At 39.5% G+C, this 18,501-nt stretch overlaps 1 protein-coding gene across 7 annotated transcripts in view; it reads right to left on the bottom strand.

Annotated features, from left to right (window-relative positions):
• Window positions 1-6,516: 6,516 nt before the first annotated feature.
• FBXL4 (F-box and leucine rich repeat protein 4) overlaps window positions 6,517-18,501 on the bottom strand; it is a 56,797-nt gene continuing 44,812 nt past the window's right edge. For 3 of the 7 annotated variants that reach the window (XM_042880949.1, XM_042880961.1, XM_042880957.1), the window contains one exon: window positions 6,517-11,420. In XM_042880949.1, coding sequence (XP_042736883.1) covers window positions 11,257-11,420 — 164 coding nt within the window. In that variant the 3' untranslated portion in view covers window positions 6,517-11,256. The remainder of the gene's footprint in view (window positions 11,421-18,501) is intronic. The other 4 variants (XR_006180840.1, XM_042880982.1, XM_042880972.1 and 1 more) reach the window with 4 other exon arrangements.

Below are 18,501 nucleotides of genomic sequence, written 5' to 3' on the forward strand. Positions count from 1 at the left end.
GTGCATTGCAACCTCCCAGGCATTAAAATCTGGAAATCCTGAAATATTTTAAAATCTGGGTTTGTCTGTGTTGGTTTTGTGTCATTTTTTTTTCTTTTCTTTTCCTAACAGTTTGCCTTACACATAGAAATGAAGTCACCTGACAACCTCCACTCAGACACGTGAACTTTCAGAACTGCAGAAGCAGCGCTGAAAAATCTGTCAAACACAGGACAGACAGACATGAAGCCTGAAACTGCACTCTGCATGTACCAAAAGCCAGCTGCACTTTGTCAGGACACACAGAACAAGGGTCCAGGCTCATACTTAGCAGTTCTCAACACCCAGAAGCTCCGGCAGCTGCACGGTGCTGCTAGAAGATGGTTGCAGCATGTGTGAAGCGATGCTGGCCTGAGGCAAAGCTGTGAGACAAAAGCATAAACTGAGGCTGCAGGTGCTGGAGATTAAAAGAAGTCTTAAGGAAGGTTTCCTCAGAGACACAAGAAATACACAAAGTATTCATTTTAGCAGCTTTTACAGGAGCGTTGCCTCGAACAATTAACAGTATAGCAGGCGAATCCAAGGAACACTCTTAGTGAACCTTGTCTAAAAGCAAATGATCACTGATTGCACCTATATCCACATGGGAAACAGTTCTGAATCAGAAAACAAATTTTCTAGACCAGTGATGAAGCGGGAAGACAAAGTCTACCCAAGCAGCTCTTTCCAGGGGGTTCTGGACAAATGGAGTCCAGCCAATAACCCATCACTTTCTATTTCCTACTTTCAAAGGCACAGAACTCTGTGAAATCTTTGCTAAGCCACCCTGTTACAGAAGTTCTGCAGCACCTAAATACAAATACATCACTACCCTTACCACTAACAGCGTTGGAAATACTTTGTGGTCACATCATTTGTGTTCAAGTAGGAAATCATTCTGGAAAGAAATTCAGCAATTACTCTCTAGGAGGCCTCTCTCAGTACATTGTCATCTCCATGTTCTGTTTTACATCCCGTCTGCCCAGATCCATCTGCTGTCTCTCGCTCTGTACCTAGATCACAAACTGCCTCAGGCAGTGAAACACTATGTGCAGTGCGCCAAGTCCTATATGCTTTAATAGAGCTACAGTAATCTAAATATTAAGCAGCAATACAGAAAGAAAAACTCACAGATTTGTCTCTTAAAACATTCAGGATTCACATTTCAAAACGAACAGTGAAAAATACGCTCAAACTGCTCTTATATCTTATGATTTATTTCAGCTCTTTTTTTTTTTTTTTAAATGAGTGCACAAAAGACCAATGAGTGTAGATAAATACATATAGTTTTCTGTTTTATTTATTATTTTTTTATGCACAGTTGATATTCTGCAACACAGTCAAAGGGATACAAATTAAGTTTTCAGAGCAAGATAAACACTGTACACTGAATATATTTTAACACAATTGTCATCTCTGAATTAGCAGACACTGACAACTCGGTAAGGACGTTAATTCCAACTTTTTTATACTGGCAGTAACAGAAGAAAACTACAACACTCTTAATAGTGTTGATAATAAGCTCTGGGGTATCCACAGCTTCTCCGGGCAGCCTGTGCCAGCGCCTCACTGCCATGTTAGTAAAGAATTTCTTCCTAATGTCTAACCTAATTCTCTCTCCTTTTAGTTTAAAATCATTCCCCCTTGTCCTGTCACTGTCTGCCTATGTAAAAAGTCAGCCCCCTCCTGCTTGTAAGCTCACTTCAACTACTAGAAGGATGCAGTGAGCTCTCCCTGGAGCCTTGTCTTCTCCAAGCTAAAAAGCCCAGCTCCCTTGGCCTTTCTTTATATGAAAGATGCTCCAGCCCTCTGATCATCCTCGTGCCCTTCTCTGGACCCACTTCAACAGCTCCACATTTTTCTTGTGCTGGGGGTCCAGGGCCTGGATGCAGCACTCTAGATGAGGCCTCACGAGGGCAGAGTAGAGGTCTAACTTCCCCTTCTGTGCACACACATGTAAAACCCTTTTGTCAACACTTCACACCACAAACAAATGCCAAGTAGTATCTGCCACAGGTATCCAACCAAGGAGGAGGCAGTCTGGACCTGAGCTGTGCCTGCACTTGCAGAGATCTCTGGGTTTATGTGGAGATGCGGAGAAGACGCAGCAGTCAAATCTGAGCAATACACTGATAACATGCCTTCAGTTTACTACTGGTCAAGCAGAATACTCAGAGGGAAAAAAAAGATCATTTTGAATGTAGTCAATGTAGTCAAGTAAAAAAAATCCTCAGAGGGAAATATTCAATACAAATATACAGAACACCGAGGTAAACACTGCTAGAGTACTAAAAGGAGCTCAAAGCGAAAGATGGGTGAGTGCTGAATGCATACGACTTATGAAATGACAGCACAGAGAGTAAACGTGATATCTAAGATCACATATACAGACATAGCTCTCAGAATATTCTAAGACTGCAACTGCAAAACACATGGATATAACCTTTGTGGGCCCATAAAGCTCATATCAGGAAATAGCCATGAAAAGCACATCCATGAACTGCTACCACCATTTTATGCTTCTGGTTTTGCTAAACAGTCTTCAACATCCCCTAAATATGTACTTGCCTGCTTTTCTAGACTGAACTTCCCAGTGTCTGCTTCTCAACAGACCTTAACTAGGAAAGTTATTGAAGCCAAATAGGCCATCTATGTCCTCATACGTTCACAGCAATATTGAGGGTTTGAACCACTGCTATGACGTGAAAATAAACAGCCTTGGTTTGGATATCTTCTGGATGAATTAGTGAGAGGATTTATCTAAAAGTTACAGAGTCCTAAAACAAAATCAGAAGTAGCTGTCCTCATGTAAGCTAATTTAAATCAAGACATTTGCCCAACCAACACACTCCTGCCTGCTTCTTGTTTGTTATTTGTTATTCTCACTGTGCTTTATTGCCTGCTTCCTTCTGGTTTTAGCACTCAATTTAAACATTCAAATAGCAGAAAATAAAAGGCTTTCCTTCAAGATGTTTTGTAGGAAGCCATCAGCTGCAATTAAACCAACAGAGCACAGAAAGCTCTGTGGAAGCTTTGGTGGATGCAAGGGAAGCTAGGGGACTGATAGGGAACATCGCAGGATGAACAGCCTCTTCCTCCGAGTCCACCCATCCACCCACACCAGGAAGCTTCTCCAGATGCCATTTCAAGACTGATCTCCTGATTTGAGCTGCCATGTGCAGAGACATAGCCATAAAGAGCAAAGAGATCCTGCGATACCAATCTCTTTAACTTCAGCCCCTATTCTAGACATTTAAAAGTAGATGACACAAACATCCCCCAGCTACAGAAAACATGCTCAGAGATCATTACCCTTTTTCTCCTTCTTGATTTGTTATTAAAAAATAGGGCATAATTTGGTTGTGGTGCTGCATGCAGATCAGAATCATGTACAATTACTGTCCGGAACTGTTTCCTCAGTTGCAGGTCTTCTATATAAATTAGCCCCTTTAAAATGTAACACAGAAGCAGCTTGTTGTTAAACTCTCATTGTTACAGCAGAAAATTAAGAAAAATATTGCTTTGCACCTGTACTTTCCACATGATCAGAAGGGGTAGACCCAGGGTGGAGCCACCCTGGGCTCATAAAAGGGCCAGCCACTGAAGGGAGAGCATCTCATGGATGAAGGCTGCTTCCTGCAAAGGAGAGCTGTGCAGCCAGAGAGCCTCCTCACTTGTTGGGTGAGTTTAACTCTTCTTTCTGCGTATGACTATTGGCCTGCCTGTGCATACTTTGCCTGGTATCACAAGAATGTGTCAGAAGCAATTTCACTTCTTCATGAGCAGATCATTGGTTGTGACAAGGCAGGAGAGAGAGAAATCCTTTTAAAATGAATTCAGGTTTTATGTTTGCAGGTCTGAAAATGGCTCTCCTTCAGACAGTGCGCACATACACACACACACACACACAGTGTGAGCAGAAAAACATCCCAGGCTATTGATGCACCTCACTTGCGGAGATCTGGTCAGCTTTAACACACTCTACATCCTTCACAAGCCCACTGAGAAGATGAATGCCAAAAGCCAACAAGATGCTGAAGAGCTGTAATGGTTTTGTGAATGAGATTATCAAATCAATTCTATTAAGATGGCTCAAGGGACAGCTGGTAATTAGGATTTGTCTGTAACTGAAAGTTAAATCAGAAAGTGCAAGTATGTTCCCTTGTGAACATACTAACTCCTGATGATTTTATGTCATTTTTGGTAGCTATTCCAAACTAGCTGCAAGCATGGCCCAGCCATTGGTTTTCAAATCACAAGTGGCTTCCATCTGCAGAGTGCTGTATGGAGTGCAGAAGTCTATGGCATTACCATGAGGAAAGTAAATCTAAACGGAGCAACATTAAGAACCCACCTCTTGACGGTGAGCAGAAGATCATATTGACAGTAAAACTGTCACTAGCCAAGAGCTGTTCACAATAGTATAATGGGAAATAAACACACAAAGGATGGTGAATTTGCCATATTAGATTCATTATCTCCCTAGAACTTCCTCCCTCCCATTTGCTTATTTTCTCAACTTACTTGATATGACACTGTTCCACACAACATCCTGGTTGTCAAATTGGAGAAAAATGGATTTGAGGGATGGATCACTTGCCAGATAAGGAATTGGCTGGATGGTTGCACTCAGAGAGTTGTGGTCAGTGGCTCAGCGTCCAAGTGGAGACTGGTGACAAGTGGTGTTCCTCGGGAATCAGTGCTGGGACCAGTATTATTAAACTGCCTTTGTAGGCAACGTGGATGACAGTGGGATCAACTGCACCCTCAGTAAGTTTGTAGACCACATCAAGCAGAGTGGTGCAGTTGACATGCTACAGGGAAGGGATGCTGTCTCCAGAGGGACCTGGACAGGCTTGAGAGGTGGACCCATGCCAAACTCAGGAAATTCAGCAAGGCCAAGTGTAAGGTCCTGCACGGGGGTCAGGGCAGTCCAGAGCATAGATAAAGGCTGAGCAGAGAATGGCTTAAGAGCAGCCCTGAGGAGAAGGATTTGGGAGTGTCAGTTGACAAAAGACTCAACATGAGCCAGCAATGCGCTCTTGCAGCTCAGAAGGCCAACTGTATCCTGGGTTGCATCAAAAGAACTGTAACCAGCTGGTGGAGGGAGGTGATTCTGCCCCTCTACTCTGCTCTCATGAGGCTCCACCTGGAGTACTGTGCCCAGTTCTGGGGCTGCCAGAAGAAGGTCATTGAGCTGTTGGAATAGGTCCAGAGGAGGGCCATGAAAATGATCAGAGGGCTGGAGCACCTCCCCTGAGGGGACAGGTTGAGAGAGCTGGGGCTCTTCAGCCTGGACAAGGCTCCGGGGGAACCTTATAACAGCCTTCCAGTACCTGAAGGGAGCCTACAGGAAAGCTGGGGAGGGACTTTTCATACGGGCATGTAGTGACAGGGACGGAGAAATGGCTTTAAACTGAAAGAGGGTAGATTTAGACTAGATGTTAGGAAGAAGTTCTTTACTGTGAGGGTGATGAGAGACTGGAACACACTGCTCAGAAAGGTTGTGGATGCCCCTTCCCTGGAGGTGTTCAAGACCAGGCTGGATGGGGCTGTGAGCAACCTGGTCTAGAGGGAGGTGTCCCTGCCTTAGCAGGGGGTTGGAACTACATGATCTTAGAGGTCCCTTCCAACCCAAACCATTCTATGATTTGGTATTTCTTCAGTATCCAAGAAAAGAGACTTCAAACAGTTGTGTTTTGGTGTTTATTGGGTTTGCTGGTTTAATACATTTGTTTGTTTCTAGAGGAGAACAAAACACAGAAGAGAAAAACTTCATTCCTCACAAAGGATCCTCTACAACTTGGGGTGACTGTCATAACAGATATTCTTAAATCAAAACCACCCAGAGCTCCACAATTCAAACTAAAATAACAGTACTTTATCCATCAACTAAACAGACAAATGCCATTATTGTCTGCTATTACTGAATCTTCCTAACAAGAGCTACCTTTTGCCAAAGTCCTTTGAAGGCCCTTAACAAACAAGACTCATGCCTTGATGCTTCCCTATGTCAACTATCACATCACAGAATCACCGAATCACTAAGGTTGGAAAAGTCCTTCAAAATCATCCAGTCCAACCACCCCCCTATCACCAATATACTCAGTAAACCATGTCCCTCAACACAACATCCAACCATTCCTTGAAGACCTCCAGGGTCTGTGACTCCATCACCTCCCTGGGCAGCCCATTCCAGTGCCTGACCACTCTTTCAGAAAAGTACTATTTTCTAACGTCCAACCTAAATCTCCACTGGCACAGCTTGAAGCCATTCCCTCTAGTCCTATCACCAGTTACACGAGAGAAGAGGCCGACCCCCAGCTCACTACAACCTCCCTTCAGGTAGTTATAGAGAGCAATGAGGTCTCCCCTGGGCCTCCTCTTCTCCAGACTGAAGAGGAGGACGTGTAGGACTGACCTTGTCCTTCACGTGGTAAGATTTAATGAAAGAGTCCTTTAGTCAGAAACCCGGAGTCACAGAAATTACCATCTCAGTGAAAGACAAACACTTTTATTTTGGAAAAAAGTTGTCCGTGTCTAACACAGCATGTACAGATGCATTAAACCAGAAATCTTTAGCCTAGCAATATCAAAAGCTACAACATATGGAATCATTGCAAAAGAGTAATAACGAACATGTAAATCAATACATAAAGCCACTCCCAAGCTCCATATAAGAAAAATGCTACATTTTATCTAGTTTTTGTAAATTGAGCAGTCCTGCAGATTTCACGTGTGAAACATATCCCATAAGATGCAGTAAGTACACACAGTATAAATTAGGACTAAACACACAATTTTGCAAGAGCACAGTGGGTAACATTTCTGATGACAGGAAAGCACTTAAAGTAGTCATAGTCTTAATTACAGCAATACGAAAGATTATAAAAAATAACTGCAATATATTAATTATGTTTCCCAGTTAATCTCATGCATTTACAGAACTATACGTATAGCCAGATAGGTAGGTAGATGATGTTTTAAAATAGAGAAAGGGGATGCATTTCAATTTAAGAAAAAGACACCCTGGACATTGCCAAGGGACTCAAGAGTAGAAGCAGTTCCTGGCATTATAAAGACAGACTTTTCAATTCAGCTTCTCCTTAATTTGCTTCCTTCTGGATAGATTTTCGAAAGTTTTGATGTTTGGGGATGGATGTTGTTCTAACTTTTTTTGCTATTCCAAGGCTGGTAGAACAATGCTGGATGGAATTAACCTCAGGTTAGTATTCTGAAAGCAAAGTATCTAACCTGAGCTAAATCACAGCTTCCAGAGCCTCCTCAGGGAGGCCTCAGGAAACGATTCATTTGACTTTTCTCAAACATCTAAGGAGGAGATTAATAGCTCTCTAGAGGTGCCCAGATTCCTCACTTAAACCAGATGTCAAACTTTCAGAGAAAAAGCACTTACTGAGTTCCACTCGCTATGTACCATGATTACTGGACAGCTTATATCTGGAAAGGATGACATGAGAGCCCTAACAATTGGGCAAGAAATACAGTGAGCTTCCCCTATTTTGTTAGGGTTTTTTTTTTTTTGGTCCCAAATTTAGATCTCTAAGCACATAGGGATTAAAAGTTTCAAACTGCTGTGAAAAGTCGTTCTTCTACACAAGTCCTGCATGCTAATGTACTTAATCAAGTGCATAATTTAAACATAAGCAGCTTCAACCATGTCCAGAAAGCTATTTAGTCTATCAAAACAATTCATGATTATGAATACAAGTACACCACTGAATTAGAAACATCAAAATTTGGGAAACTGTTTTAAATGGTTAAATTCCCATTGACATTAAACATGACTTCTCTCCCTGTATGACAGCTCATGCCAACTTCATTCATACACTACAGCAAATCCCCCTTTAGTTTAAGAACAGGAGAACTTCACAGCATGTAACTTTTTTTTTTTTTAAAGGCATTTTAGCAATGCATTTTTTAACATTCATTGCCAAAACACATCTTTTACAATGATTAGGAAAGATAGACAACATCAAAAAACAAGATAAAAAAAGTGGAGTATCCTTAAAAGCAGAATTTAGATAATGTGACTGAGGGATGGCTGACCATTGGAAAAGACCACTCAGTTCCAGAACAATTGGCATCATTCACTTTGGATTAAATGAAAGTAAAACAAATTTCCCTCTATATGACCACTTCACGTGGAGAGAGACCACAGTAGTTATCAGACTTTGCATCCCCACTCTACCATACCTTGTAATATCTCTCACCTGTAGACGAACAAAAGGCACTTTGGCAAAGCAACACAGGAAATCCAGCACACCTGCACTGCCCAGGCCCCAGGTTTTTCCTGTTGCACAGATGGAGAGAAACACAGTCCTCTCCATCAGCTGTAGAACAACATTTTAAAACACAGCTGCTAGAAAACACCTTCTGCTGTTATGTGTACTTCACTAAAGTAATTCTTAAATGAAGAATGTTGAGATTTATACATAAGTGTATATATAAATGTACATATGTGTGTACATATATACACGCCTAAGTATAAAATAAAACTACCACAAAATACAGCAACTTACTTTTGCTTCATTGTGACATAAGGAAGGTCTAAATGTAGCTTATTTTCTTATCGTGGAAATATCAGAAATACGAAGTCCAGCCTTTCCTCACTTTGCTGGAAGACATCTTGGAGGTATAAAGCCATAGCTAAAAGAGATTCTTACCCACTGATTGAAGGTTAAAGTGTGCAATTATAGATGAAAGTCTTCCCCAATTATTTCTCAGCTATTTGAATTAATTACATTAGCAACAGCCAAGTTTGAAATAGCCCAAATAAAGAGCAGATTTCAATTTATCTTTCCAATTACAGTAGAGAACTTCTGATAAAACCAGCTTTAAACAGAAGGCACAAAAGAAAGAAAAATATCCCTTAGTATGAACAACTAAATGTCAATTTAAACCTCCTTTATACCACCTAAAAAGCAATAGAGAATGAAATCCTTCACACACACATGATTACAAAAACACTTATTTGACTCACTGATGCTACAGCAATGACTCTATACTATTTAGTTTACCAGTTTAAAGGCACAATGGATATCACTTCATCCGCATCCCATCCTATTTACAGTGGAAAACAAGATCTCTTAAGAAAAAACAAAAACAAAAAAGATGAACACAGATGCACCCTGAGAAGTGAAATTTTTCAACAAAAACATTTTTTAAAAAATACTGTTCTTTCTAAAGTCCCATTATCTGAGCCTGTATTCTTCTACAGGTAGATAACTACCTGTAGACAATAACAATTCAATATTAGCAATATTGACAATAACCTTCAATATTAAATTACAATGAAAAATATTAGTTATAGATAAAAAAAAATATTAAAAAGTTCCCAGAAAAGTAAATCAACCTAAACCTGACTGAAAGAAATGAGGTTTCACACAGAATTATGCCAAAGTTGACGTCTGTCAGCGGGGAACACAAAATCTGAATTTGAAGTTCTCTGACAATGTCCAGGCTACTAAAAACAAACAAAGAAACAAAGTGGAATGGATATGGCTGGAAATCCCATAGTGCCATCTGTGCAGAGGAAAAAGATGAAACAAGAAGCCAACTGTGCATTGCCCTTCTTTGGATCTGGAATTCCCAAAAGATTCTGTAACATTAAAAAAATCAAAAGAATGAGGTCTTTTTATAAAAATCAGATATGGGTTTCTAGCTGTTTTGTGACACAGTTTGAAAAGTATTGGCACCTGCACAAGAGTTCAGAGTGTTCATTCACGAATTGCAGAGATTGTCAAATCTTTAACAATTTGTAGAAGTCCTCTACCACTGGATGGTTATGTACTGCATGAAAAGAAGTATTCTTTGCCAGTGGTCCTCAGTGCAATAACGTATTTCTGTCAGATGAATATTTTCCCTCTTCTTCCAGTAGGTAATAAGTGCCATCGCGACAGTAACAGTGGAGCCAATATCAAACGACAAGCTGTATTTCATGGTCCATATTCATCAGTAATAGCTAAATAGGTAAAAAAAAATAACTTCAATTCTTGATGTACACAACAACATATTCTAGCAGTGGTATTAAAGAAAAAAAGAGAAAAGCTTCATCCAAGGAAGTGCAAAAGGAACAAAACCCGTAAATAGTTCATCAACAGTTTTCCTTCTTCAACATTTCAACAGTGCTGAAGAGAGAGAGTGCAACAGTACTTAGAGCTCTCACCTCTAGGGAAAGAAAACACACAAAAAACCCTCAAATCCAATAGCTTAGACTACTAAACCACCAGAACGCATTGCTCTCCCTCCAAAACTACTGTATTTTCATTGCTGTTTTACTGAACAAACATGCTTGTTCTTAACAACTTGACAGATTTTATTCCTGTGCAAGGGACATTTGCTAATGCATTAACTTAAGTACTATATTTTACATACTGTGCAGGATAATTAGATGTATACAAACCAACCGTCTTGAGTGTGTAAAGAGAATTGGTCTGGAATTTTCTACACATCAGTTATGACACTGTGTACAGCTCCAACTTTATATCCAACACCAAGAAGCAGCTGGCAATTTTCTCTTTCATTTCTGCTACAAGTTCAGGTGGCAGGTTCTTGAATTTATTTGTTGTGTCACTTAGGCTGGACTGTAAAACATCACTACATCTATTTCAGATGGAGGAAGGGATGAAAATCTATCAGATGCAGTTCATTGCCACAAAAAATGAAAACCTGTCTTTCCAATCCATTCTTAATGAAGCTCAAAAGCTTTTCAAATAACTAATTGTAGGCCTGACCATAAGATGTTGTGCTGCAGACCAAATTAAAATGCTACCATATGTGTGCAGTAGATCTGTACACGTTTATATACACATACACACATATACACATAAATAAAAAAGGAAGCACCCATTTTTTTCTTCTTACTAGTAATTATTCAACATTTTCATTTATCTAGATATTAACATATTTGCTGGGTATAACACCCTATAAAGGGACATGTAAGATGTTTTTCATTTTCTTGCCATTACAGCCATACATATGGCTAGTATTTAAAAACATGCAGTGCCACCGATTAACAGAGTAAAACAATTATTAGGTACAATATCAGCTCTAGGAAATGCATAATAGATTTAAATTTAAAATGTATTTTACCCATTTGTGCAAGTAATTAATACAATCCACTATTTCATAGGAACTCTTCATAAAAAAAAAAAAAAATCAGCACAAATCCACAGGAAATAACTGTCAAAGGAATTCCATAGCAGCATATGTAGTGAGTCACTGGGTGAAACTCTTCTTTATGAACACATTAGGAAAGTTGGCATTCAGTTCTAGGACAACTCTGTTATCAATCTGTGAACAGAAGGACACATCGAGTAAAGAAAGATCTTTACAAGACTCCAGCAGTTTTCTTAAAGATGCTGGGCTTACCATCCTCGTTCCTGTTTGAAAACAAACAAACAAACAAAAGAAAAAATGCAAAGTTAAAAAGAATTGTTGTTTGTTTTAAAGCTGCTAATATTGCACGAGAAGAACGCTAGTAATGCAATGTTTATTTACATTATTTCAATCAGATTTCAAATGAAAAACTTCAGTGGCAGTCTTTGTATAATTTTTGCTTTTAAGAAGCCTGTTGCATTTTCCTAACTCAGCTATTCAATTAGATCGTTTGCTTCTCAGAATAAACTTTACAACTTCAAGAGAAATTTCTAAATACAGAAGCTGACCAAAGTATCCAAAAGCCACAAGAGCCAGTGACTAGATCCTGGGCTTTGGCTACACAGGAAAATACTACACTACACTCATGTTCTTGCGACTTTTCTGCTGGCTGCAATGCCTGGCAAAACACACACTGCTATAGGCTCTTCCAACTCCAAATACATCAGCAAGGCTTCTAGGGCTCTAGAGCGGCTACAGGTATTATACCCACATCATGCAGGAACGGTTCTCAAAAGACTACTACACACCTGGCAGACAGGTCACAGGACTGACAGGAGACCCACGCCTTACTGCAGGCATGTCCAACCCAAGGCCTGTGGGCTGTATGTTGCCTGGCACAGCTCATACTGCAGCCCACCCCACTGCTGTCACACCATTGTGGCAGTGGCTCTCCCACACCGAGTGACTCAGCCTGGCTCCAGATGCACACCCGGATTGTTCAGCGACAACCAAACACTGCTGTTTGACCAACACTATCTGGGGCACGGGAAGGGCGCAGTGCAGAGCTGGCTCAAATTATGGCAAATAATTCTATGCATTTTGACACCTTGGCTATACACAGTCCTGTGAACAGCAAAAACAGGCAGCAGTGCTTTCTATATTGATAAAGGAATTTGACAACGAGTTTCAAGATTGAAAAAAAAAATCAATTTTTTGATATATTTGCAACTCCACTTTCAGTCTACATAAATACAGTACCTGAGAATTTGAAATTGGAACACACAGAGTTGCAATCATATTTGACTCAAAGGAAAATTGATCATGTCTCTACCAGACTTTTATAAGACCTATCTCATCTGAGAAAGATATTCCTTGCTTCACAATCATGCCTTATTCACATCATCACTTTTTGGCAGTACACGTATTTGTGAACAATTGCTGGCAAGGATGAAGCAGGAAAAATGTAAAATTTCATCAAAAATCTCTGATGAACACCTCAAGAACTCACTGAGGATTGAGGATTGTAGCACCTTCACCAAACCACAATGATGCATTTGCTTCACAAAAACAAACTCAAATAACCCACTAGTTTTATGTCCTTGTTGCTTTTTTTTTTTTTTTTTTTTTTTTACATTTTAATAAAATATATTAAAAATAAAAGCAGCTTAGTTGCCTATTATATTAACTACATTATGCATTTTACTGGAGCCAGTGGTGCAATGGATAACACATCTGGCTATGAATAAGACGACTGTAGGTTTGACTCCTGCCTAGTTTGTTCAATTTTCCCCAGCACAAGAAGAATACAGAGTTGTTGGAGCAGGCTAAGAAGATGATCAGAAGGCTGGAGCATCTCTCTTATGAAGAGGGAGTTGGGCTTGTTTAGCTCAGAAAGGAAAAGGCTCTGGAGAGACTTAATAGTAGCCTTCCAGAACTTAAAGGAAGGTTATAAGCAGGACTTTTTACACTGACAGTGATAGGACAAAGGGAATCTGAAGTAAAAGAGGGGAAATTTAGGTTTGATGCTGGGAAGTAGTTCTTTACTCAGGAGGAAGGTGAGGTGATAGAACAGGTTTCTCAGAGAATTTGTGGATGCCCTACCCTTGAAAGGATCGTTCAACGTCAGGTTGAATGGGACTCCCAGCAGTCCCATGTAGTGGTTGACAACCCTGCCCGTGGCTGGGGGTTGGAACTAGATGATCTTTAATGTCCCTTTCAACCTAAGCCATTCTATTATTGTATGACACGCAGTCCAAGAACAATTCCTCTCCACTTAATGCAGCTCAAGCAAGCGTAAAGGTTGGACACACACACCTTATTGGAGTAGCTGGTAGCCAGGCAAGTTATTCCAGAAAGTAAACCAAGCATGGATGTCCACAGTGTGACACACTACTCAATTTCTACCGACTCTAAAGAGCTTACGCATCCAGCAGGCCTGTGAATATCTACTAGCAGACATCTATTGGTAAAGCACTGACATTCCACTTTTTCTAAATCATTCCTAACCCGATGCAACTCTTTCTTCCTCTTGCTTTATCATCTGGTACTAAGTATCACAGGATCATTTTGCAAATCTTCAGCCTTAAATTCTACAGCTTCAGATTTTTCTTTCTTAATTGCTTATGCATTATCAGCAAGTTCTGGTATGGCTTATTCACCCCTTTGCCTGCATTACTCATTAACAGATGAGACAGCACCTATCACATTATGGTCCTTGGTGACCACAGCAGTGACTTAAAAGCGACAATATATTCTTATCCTTTGCTTTCTCTCACTTAAACGCCTTCTCTAAGACAGAAAACAGCTTGTTACAAAAACAGAACAGCCTTGCTAAAAACTTCTGAAAATCCAATACTATCCAGATTGTATCGGTGTTTGAAGTTCTAGGTTTGAAACACCTAATAGGTGAAAGATCTCACAGGGATGGAGCTCCCTTTCACAATATCTTAACAATTTTCATGTCCAGTTGCACATTTCAGCCCTTCATTTCTCCAGCGCTGGGGCCAATTTAAGTGATAAATCATACTAACAGTTTTGCATGTGAGCTCGTTTAGAAATACTGCATAAATATTAGTGCTAACAATTTATTACTGCTCAACATATTAATTTGTTCAAAAGCTTCCTGTATCAGCATTCCAGTTTAAGACAGCTTTCCAGGCTATTCTGGAGAGAATGGGTCTAAAGTTGCAGCCTACTTGAACCCCCTTGCAGCAAGCACTAATAAGATGTTTTCCTGCAAGAGCCTTCTCATATCTGAGTGGCCAGACACACCGTTTATCTACCAGTCTCCGTAATTCTCCTGTAAACTTCTTCCAACATACCTGAAATGCCATTTTAGCACTACCTTTAGCCAATAGCTCATTAATGGTCCATTTCTGCCTTACTGTGATGCTGTTTCACCTTCTTATTTTCCTCCTTTGAACAGGACTCATTTCCAGAAAGATGACTGTTTCTAGTAGTCTCCTGTAGTTCTCTGTGTAAGCACAGGGGTCTCTAAATGTGGTTTTCACCTATTCTGCAGTAGAATCTTGAATTAGTTATTTAGGAACATTACTCTGTCTCTGTTATCACGTTATCAAATTCTACCTCACCTACAGGGAGGTAATTAAGGCGTATCATTATTGTGACTTTTAACTTTTACCATCATATAATCACTGTCACCACAGTGGTCAGGCAGTTGATACAGCAGTCCTATTGGCACACACACAAATTTTGTGATATTCTTTAGTTATTTACTTCCCTTAATCATAATTGTACCATAGTACCATTGCCCTATCAGAAGGATCTGCTCTAATGTTTCAGCTGAAATAATGCTATCATCCTTCTACCACACCTAAAATTGCTACTGCATTAGCATCTTCATTTAAAACTAGTTTTGTTTGACCATCTCAGCTTTTAAGATAAAAATCCAAACCTTTTTACAAAATGCTATATATAGATGCCTAGCCATTTTGTGTGTAGTAAGAGGGTCCTCCTCATTCCTTCCTATCTGAACTTTGACAGTTGACCTATGGCTTAATTTAAGACTTTTAATGGATTTAGAACCAAATAGGTCATCTAAGTACAAGTTTTATTGCACCTCTTACTTTCTTCATCCCCAGACTTAAAATTTTACATTAGGAAAAACCTTCTTCAAAGCTAAAAAGGCTAGTCGGTGTTTGCAGTGTTTGGTCATTCAGACCAGGGAATAAGCAAACATCCACAGACTTACTCTATGTTATACAATGCCGAATTAATGAGACACATTCCTCAAAAGCACATTCAAAAGCATTTCAGAAGTATAATATAGCATATATTTCCTTGCCTTTCAAAAACTGACAAAATATGCTAGTTAGCTACACTGCACATTTTCCTACAGTTTGGAGGCTTCTGGACCTTTACTATTTGATTGAGTAAATTCATAACATCTGCCTTTTTTTCTGTCACTCAGTTTACAGTCCTGAAAAAAAACCTGATATCCTTTTCATGAAAGGTGCTTTGAGTAATGATTTATATGCAAGAACAGTTATGCTTATTAGCTGCAAATGATTTCACCTATATGCATGATACATCCAAATCCTCAAATACTCGGGCAGTTGACTGTATGATGACTACAGAAGTACCACATCTGGAAAACTGCCAGAGTCACAACTTCTGGGGCAAAAGGGATGGATACACAAATGATAATTAAGAACAATATTGAAGTTTTTTTTTTTTTTTTAAATGGGCCTCCAGTAATTTCAGTTAAAAATACACTAATATGAACCTTTCAAAAGGGTGCACATGAAAAAACAGCTTTCATCTTTTACTCAAAAATAACACACATGTTGCTGGGCTAAAAAAAAAAAAATAAAAGATACCCAGAAATAACTAGCACTATTCTCCCAATCACTCTCACTTTTCCTTTTCCTCCCCAACCAACCAGATTAGCCTTTCATTCTTTACACTCGACTCGATTTACAGAACTCTAATTAAAGTTTAAACGTAGTGCACATTTATATGTTTGAATTGACTAGCTATGTGTTGATGCCCTCAAGAGAAAGCTGAAGATTTTGACAGCTGGCAAGGGGGTTGTTGGTTTTGCTGTTGCTCAGAAATGTGTAGGACATGCTGGTATGCAGATAGTATACAAATTCTGCAGTAACAAGGGTGCCTACTTTCTATTAGTCTTTGTGCAAGACAGAGAAAGTTAAGACTTTTGGGAAGTGAGGTTAATATGACTTACTGTTCTCCTTGATAGCAACTGGTACTCACAGCAACACAACTAAGCAGCTGATATGGCATACATTTAAAGCTATTGGCACTGCCAATTCAGGTGGTCACCTGTCTTGACATGAGGTTTCTTTTACAAGTATCGTAACACTGAACACTGTACTGCAACACTATAAAAATACAAGATAATCGTAGCTGGATCACTCTACATTCCTCAGGTGAACAAAAAGAAATAATTCCTGCATAGTCTACCCTATCTATTAGTGGAAAAGATGCAGGCAGAGAAGTAGAAGATACTTGTAAATAGGCAGCTCAGTATGTACTGGGTAAAAGAAATACCATAACTAAAAAACCCAAGAAACATACTCATGTACTTAGTGACACACTTACTTCATCATGCTTCTTCCAAACTGTATTATAAATACAGCAGATATGAAACCAAACCATGATTTTAACAGAACCTTACTTTCTTAAGCATGCTTTACACACAATTTAAACAAAGCTACCCATCAAACAATGCTTTATGTGGGCCAATAATTTTACGCAGCACATAGAAACTGGCAATTTTCATCTTCTTTCATTGCACCAAATCAAGAAGAAGGGAATTATCAAACAATAACAGCGACACCAAGAAAAGGACAGATGGGCAGCAAGCTGTAGAACCACCTTGGCATCCAAAGTACATATAACCTTTTTTTTTTTTAATACTTAAATGAAGAACAGTTCAACAAGCTTTCTTTGAGAGGCTTAGATTTCCTTCAGTTCTGAACACAGTGGGAGTATAAATATTCTGTAACTGAACCAAGAATTTTTCCCTGCCACACTTGTATGTTCTACCAGTTGAACAGAGAAACAAGCAAAGTATTGTCCACACTGGTGATTATGCTGCAAGGCGAGACATTTTGATCTCTACTTAGGTAAGTTCCTGTATACAGCAAAATAAAATCAAGCTTTTATGCAGTGTAGTTGAGACAAAGTAAGTTCTCTTGCTGCGTGCACTGCTAACCCAGCAGTAATACTTCTATGCCCTTAACATATGCATGTGTAATCCAGCCATTTTTTACTTGGGAAATGACAAAGGATGCAGTACGAGAATCTCCTTTTCATTCACATCATAGAGGAGACCCAACGTTCAAGGTTAATCTTGCAAAGCCGAGAACTGACCTCGAGCCTCTAATAGCTTCAGACCTGTTGTCATCCTTCTTTAAAAGGAAAAAAATCATATTAAGAATTTACACAGTTAATAGAGATAGCATGGTCCTACATCAGCAGCCAGAAGTCAGAGCACATAATGAGATTTATGATTTTCTCAGCATTCTTGTGATGTAAGAGAGCAGGTCTTGGGTTCCTAAGAGATTTCTGAATTTATATTTGAATATCTGGCAACTCTACCTCCAGATGATCTCAGCAAGGTTGTGATTCTGCTTGACAACTCACTCCTTCTTTGAACCACAGACTGTAATGTAATGGCTTCCATATTTAAAAGAAGACACGAAGAGTTCTCTTACTAGTACCACAATAGCTGGATCACTTCTTCACATGCATTGTGAAGAATGTACTGATTATAGTAGAGAAAAAAAAAAAAAAAGTTGCATTCAGCTAAGTATTACTCTGAAGAAAGAAAGCAAATCACGGGAGTAGACACTGAGATTTTTGGTAATAACCTGTGGTGTGGATAATTCAACTGGATATCCTCTAGAGAGCACCCTCCTGAACACAATTTGCTTCTTTATCAGGTAAGGTTGACTACAAACCCACTTGACTCAGTAACACCGGTAGGCACCTAGGGAATGGAAGAGAATTCCACTCTATGTTCACACATTTTTCAACAAAAACATCAATGAGATGTTAAACTGAATTCAAATGCGAATTCAATTGTTAAAGGAGAAGTGTGGCAAAAACCCTTCAGTGCTGGCAGAGAGGCAGCAGAACTAGCAGACTTATCTGCAGGCTTAACACAACTGAGCTATTCATTCTGCAGCCTTTGGTACAGTGAAAAGGTCAGACCGATTTGTGGGCAGACACAATGCCATTGTAACAGCATGTATGTGGGTGGTCAGGAGAACATACATGTTTATGAAAGACTGTATTCATTATGTCTTTTGGAAACTTTTCATATCTGAACAGTGAAATGTATATCCCTGCTAGTCTAGCTACAAAACATGTGCCCTT

The sequence above is a fragment of the Lagopus leucura genome, unplaced genomic scaffold, assembly GCF_019238085.1.
Source record: "Lagopus leucura isolate 7727_CA_CO unplaced genomic scaffold, USGS_WTPT01 Super-Scaffold_73, whole genome shotgun sequence".
Classification (NCBI taxonomy): domain Eukaryota; kingdom Metazoa; phylum Chordata; class Aves; order Galliformes; family Phasianidae; genus Lagopus; species Lagopus leucura.